Source organism: Limulus polyphemus, unplaced genomic scaffold (assembly GCF_000517525.1).
Source record: "Limulus polyphemus unplaced genomic scaffold, Limulus_polyphemus-2.1.2 Scaffold1390, whole genome shotgun sequence".
NCBI lineage: Eukaryota > Metazoa > Arthropoda > Merostomata > Xiphosura > Limulidae > Limulus > Limulus polyphemus.
The window spans coordinates 103076-109352 of record NW_013667000.1 but is presented as its reverse complement, the minus strand read 5'-3'; the positions used below and the strand labels follow the sequence as shown (position 1 = coordinate 109352).

The following is a 6277-nucleotide window of genomic DNA, read 5'->3' as shown; positions in this document are numbered from 1 at the left end:
ATATTGCACTTTGCTGAAACAATTTTTACGCAGCTCTATCCAGTGTACGGTCCTTCGATCGGTGAAACATTTACGTCCCTCAAGGTGCAAATATTGAAAATGTTGTTTACAAGGAAGTTGTGTAAACAACCTTTTCCAATATGAATTCGATAGTCGTTGTTGTTATTTGTTATTTAGCACAAAGCTACACAAAGGGCTATCTGTGCTCCGCCAACCACGGGTATCGAAATCCGATTTCTAGCAGTATAAGTCCGCCGACATACCACTGTGCCACTGGGGGGCGAATTCGATAGTCAATAGATTTAGACCGTGGCTTGGAATACAACAGTTCTATATTTTTTGTCGGATCAATATCACTTGGGAAAACGTTTGTCTATTGTGTATGAAAATAAAGAAAGTAAAGAGAAATATACAAAAAATAGGCCCGGCTCAACTCGCAATCGTTAAATGATAACAACACATACAAACAAGAATTAACATGTACTAATAACAGGTGCTTTTAGTAGGCCTAACACCTATACATAAAATTGTTTATTGTGTTTTTATTTTTTTAATTCCGTGCAAAGCTACACGAGGGCTATCTGCGTTAGGCGTTCGTAACTTAACAGTGATAGAGAAGGCAGCTAGTCAACACCACCCACCGCCAACTCTTGGGCTATTCTTTTACCAACGAATAGTGGGATCGTCACAGTATAACACCCCACGGCTGAAAGGTCGAGCATGTTCGGTGATGGGGATTCGAACCCGCGACCCTCAAGCCATCCATCTTTTTTTTTCGCACTTTTTCGCAGGATCCCCAGAATTCCAATCAACATTGAAACTGCAAACAACATTTTAGAATATTACACAGCAAACTTATTCATAATTCAAATAAAATCAAATATATGTTCACACATGCTTATTGGATATGGATGTTTTTTAAATATAAAAATGTAATTTTTTAGCATAATTACACGTCATAATCGGTACTCTAAAAATTGGCTTTCAACAATAATTACGTGAAAATCAAGATTTAAATATTTTGCAGTCGAAAAAGTTTTTTTTAAAATTTAAACTTTTGTATGTCATTTAATGTAATAATCACACCTTAAGCAAACTCTTCTATGTCATTTAATGTAATAACCACACCTTAAGCAAACTCTTCTATGTCATTTAATGTAATAACCACACCTTAAGCAAACTCTTCTATGTCATTTAATGTAATAATCACACCTTAAACAAATTCATCTATGTCATATAGCCCTTTACGTAGTTTTGCGCTTAACAACAAACATACGTACACAACCATAACGCCCCTTACTGGATCAGCGATAAGTCTAAAGCCTATAACGCTAGAAATCGGGTTTCGATACCCGCGGTGGGCAGAGCACAGATAGCCCATTGTGTAGCTTTGTGCTTAACAACAAACATACATACACAGCCATAACGCCCCCTAGTGTCTCAGCAATAATTCTATAGCTTATAACGCTATAAATCGGGTTTCGATACCCGTGGTGGGCAGAGCACAGATAGCCTTTTGTGTAGCTTTGTGCTTAAGTTCAAACAAACAGATGTTCCAGTAATTTTAGTATACACAGTTTACTTAAAAGAGAAGTTTCATTCCAATGCTATTTTAATTGTATCGTATTTCATGTAAATAACATGTACCTGATACAGGTTTCATTTGTTTTTCGTTTTACATTAAATGTATTCATCCCTGCGTTTCCACTGTATGTTATCTAATTATTAAAAGCAAAACCCTTCTATAACTAAGAATACCAATATGCATTCATTCAATTGTAGAACCGATTTCCGTGCTAGTTTTCAATGAACAGGATGTATTCAGCCTTGAGCTTGTTAATCTTGTCTTTTGGCACATTTGTGGAATTAATTAAGCCCAGTAATTATATATCCTTCTACCTTGCTTTCTGGGTAACTCGTTGAGCGGGTTTGAAGAGTCAGAAACTTTGATTTTCATTTTATATTACTGGGTCTTGCTAGTGATGTTGTATCTATAAAGTTCTAATATATCTTAGTATTGAAAATAATCATAAGTAAAGTTAGTTCTTGGTCAGATTCGCCAGGGTTTTTGTACTGTGAATAAGTCACAATTCACTTGGTATAAGTCAAACTTGTCCTGTGTTGTCCAGTAGCTGTACAGAGAGAGATGTTGACCATCAAGTGAGGAGTATCTTCTATGTTTACTGTAGATTTTCACTGGACATATCTGTATATTTGTTTGTAAAAGTGATGGTTGAATAGTTTATGTCCAGTCACATTTTTTCTTAGCCGAGTTATACTTTTTTGCACACTGTGCATATAAATTCTCAGAATCTTCTGTTATTGTGGACATAATTAGCTTAGCTTTAGCTAAGTGTATACCTCAGAATACCACATTTGTAGAAGAGACATTCTTATTTCAGGCAGTAAGTGGATCGCTATACTCGTGTATTGAAATAAAAACGTTTATGATAAATAACATACAATTTAAATTATTATTATTATTATTATTAAGGTCATGGCTAAAGGTTTTGACAGTTAGGTAGTTTCAGAGGGTTAACAATACTTTATAAAAACGATTTGAATATGCTAATATACCAATGTGTTGCTGCAGATTTGAGCTGTGACTCTACTGGTAGTATATTTAGCCCCCATAGATCTGGTTCAAAGCAAATGTCCACCCATTTGAAAAGCAATGGTGTCATGAGTAGACTTATGACTGGAGGAATAGTCATAGTTATTTCTGAAGAATTATATTCTTGTAGCGAGGTTGTGAAATTACGTAGAGACAAAGGACATGGCATTTCTAAGAAGAAAAAATATTCATTGTGATCCACCAAAGTAAAAAAAAAAACGTACACAACAAAGCGTTTATGCCAGCTATGGTCTCCAAAACCACACCCCAATCAATCCAGAGCAACGCCCTAATTTGTAGAGTGAGGATTATGACCAAAGAGAATCTTCCAATCCCCTTTAAAAAGCTAATGTAGTAAAGTTGGACATATCTTCGTGTACCATTACAAGATACAAAAGCAATTTGAAGTTGATGAAAAACTCGCATGCCCAAAACGTTCAAAAGCTTCTAACCACATCTTGGCATCAACAGCTGCTTTCGTAACGAAGGTGGTTGAATAAACTAAAATCCTAATCCACCACATACCTTGCAAGTTTCCTAATGCAGATCCAATGGACTTTTGTGCCCCTTTTCTGTTTAAACATAGTCTTGGCAATAAAAGAACACTATATTGTTCTGTAGTAGTTTGTGGAATATCACACTAAATGTAACAAACTGTTAGAAGTCTTCATATTAGGCAAACTAATTTCGACACATTCTTGAGTCATCTTCAGTCCCACGTTGCCTTCTGGTGGGAAAACGTAGGCGTTATTGACCACCAGAAGACAAAGTGAGACTGAAGAGGACGCAAGAACGTGTCGAAACAAGTTTCTTTTGACAGTTTAATCAATTTACTGTGGTTTTTTCGTTAACAATATTGGAAGCCCATATCTACATATTATGGAGGAGCTCAGTGAGGTTTGTCCAGTTGTGTAATCTAACATTGACTTGGCAGATACTCGTAATAATAGAAACTGTATGCTAGGCAATAGCAAGTAATCAAGGTTATTAGACTGAGTGCGATCAATGATGAAGAAATCTGTTCAAAGGGCAGCAAGAACTTGGAACATTGCTTTAATGAAGCGTGATTAACTCTTACCCTCAGCAATCATTAAATTACGAAAGCTGTATCCTTAAGTCGTTCTGCAACTTTCATTTTTTTTTGTATTGTAGATAGGAGATTCATCGTAAGCAATGCCCAAGTTGAAGACATTCACCACCCAATCATCTACTGCAATGATGGTTTCACCGAACTCATGGGTTACACGAGGGCAGAGATCATGCAGCGCTCGTGCATATGTGAGTTTCTGCACGGACCTCTCACCAGCCCACATGCGGTTGCTACCATTGAAGAAGCTCTGGCTTCTCTTGAAGAACGTCAGGTTGAGATAGTATACTACAAAAAAGACGGTAAGATGTAGAGTTAAGATGTTACTTTGTGTTTCAAGGGGGGAAAAAAAGGTCAGTCGTTGTGTTTGTTATAGCTTCAAGACTAGTCCTTATTTTAGATGAAGTGTTATTGAACACACAAATACTGTTAAGTTAAAAAAAAGCGCTGTGAAAATAAAATCGATTGTTATTCCAAAAAAAAAAAAAGAAAGAAGAAACCTAGATTGCTTAGTTCTGGATGCGTTGTGACACTGATCTTCCGTGACATTATTTCCTATCACGAGCACGTATGTGAAATCGCACTGGAAAAAGAGAAAAACCAATAATATCCATCCATTCTGTATTTGTTAATTTTTTGTTCAAAATCTCAACCAATCGGTGATTTTTTAACGCCTTTGTATGTTTTGAAGGTAAAGTTTTTGACCAGTCAAGCATAAGCCACAAAGAACTTCTTTATTGTTTGTTTGTTATGGATTTCGCTCAAAGCTACATGAGGGCTAGCTATCTGTGCTAGCTGTCCCTAATTTAGCAGTGTAAGACTAGAGGGAAGGCAGCTAGTCATCACCACCCACCGCCAACTCTTAGGCTACTCTTTTACCAACGAATAGTGGGATTGACCGTCACGTTATAACACCCCCATGGCTGAAAGGGAGAGCATGTTTGATGTGACGAGGATTCGAACCCGCGACCCGCAGAGTGCGAGTCAAGCACCCTATCCACGTGGCAATACCGTCCAACAAAGTATAAGCGAAGTCTTAAGATTTTCCTTTCGCAGTAAAGTGAAGTAGTACATTGTATTAGTGTGTTAGTGACATGCAAATTTACAGGCCGTTTTACTTTGCTTTTAGAATCTGTTTGTTTGTTTTAGAACTTTCGCGCAAAGAATGACAAGGGCTATCTTCACATAACCATCCCAAATTTGAAACAGTAGACTTGAGAGAGTGCGGCTAGCCAACATCAACCAACGCCAACTCATAAGCTGCCCCTGTCTGATTGAATTGTGGAATTTGACTGTTACTCTTATAGCGCACCCAGGATTCCAAAGTGCGGAGCACGTTTTTGTGGCAACGGGACGAGAATCAGAACTTTCGGATTCACAATCCGGGCACACTAACACATAGGCCATAACCAGCACGATTTTATAAACAAAAACTGTATTATGTTTCGAACCACCATACATGTTTTTTTTTTGTTGTTGAAATTCTTAATCAAACTGTCAATAGATTTTATTACAGATTCTCTGTTTAGAAGTTGTTAGTACACGTCACGTTGAGAACAAGTTCTCTGAATGTTTTTTTTTCCCCGTCGCGGACTTTGCAAGGTCTCTGAAATATAATTTAAAGAAAACGATGTACATACACTCATCACATTGTTTACTACCTCATAATTTAGAATGATATTTTTAGGGTAAAGCCTTTTCGAAGCAAATTTGTTTTTATTTTGCGTTTTGAAGAAAAACTACTAACATGCATAGGCTACAACAGCAGTGAAGAATGTGCACGTGGCGTCTGCTCTTAAATTCAGTTTCGGGAGAAACTCGGATATCATTTAAAATAGTCTGTGTGTGTGTGTGTGTTCGCACACGGGATTCTGTAGTTCATTTCTAGTTACTCATTGGGAAATCTGATAAGTACAGACTGATTTAACTAATCACTGTCTTCAAAAACAAAAGCGAAATGTTGCCTGGAATGAAGTGTCTTCCCAAGCAATGTGTTACGTTTCATCATCCCAGGTGGTTCGTTAAATTTACTGTTCTAAAACCATGAGAGGATATGACAGTTTTTTCCCCATCATATCGCTGAAAGCAATATGCCAATAAATGGTGAAAAACATTATGAACTATTATATCGTTCTATAGTTGTTCATTGAGATGTTTTGAAAACGTAGAATATAATCATACTAATATGGCTCACATTAGGGCTAAAAAAAGGAATACGACACCCCTGTGTCTGTAAATTTGAAATACCAAGTAGAAGAACACAGAGATAACATCACATGTATATTATCGAGTTGTCATTATAATTTCAGTAGATTTATAGCAGTAGCTACAGTAAGTGAAACTTTAAAGTTTAACTACCACATTTTATACTGCTACATGGAAAACCTTGTCAGCAGAACCAGTGGTTCAAGTTTTGTCATTCCAGAAGCCATGTCACGACTTCTCTTTTGAAATCTGACATCTGGATTTTTCTCATAAGCACCTTTTCTTCAACTTAAATACTTTGAGGGTTTTCTCTTGGCAGAAAGAGAATTAAAAAAAATTCTCTCTTCTCTTAACTAGAGGAAAATTATAGT

At 36.7% G+C, this 6277-nt stretch overlaps 1 protein-coding gene across 1 annotated transcript in view; it reads left to right on the top strand.

Moving 5' to 3' along the window:
• LOC111086749 (potassium voltage-gated channel subfamily H member 2-like) overlaps positions 1 to 6277 on the top strand; it is a gene marked incomplete at its 3' end in the record, with an annotated part of 160717 nt that overhangs the window by 57015 nt on the left and 97425 nt on the right. The window contains exon 2 of the mRNA XM_022390853.1: positions 3767 to 4003. Within this exon, the coding sequence (XP_022246561.1) occupies positions 3767 to 4003 (237 nt within the window). The remainder of the gene's footprint in view (positions 1 to 3766; positions 4004 to 6277) is intronic.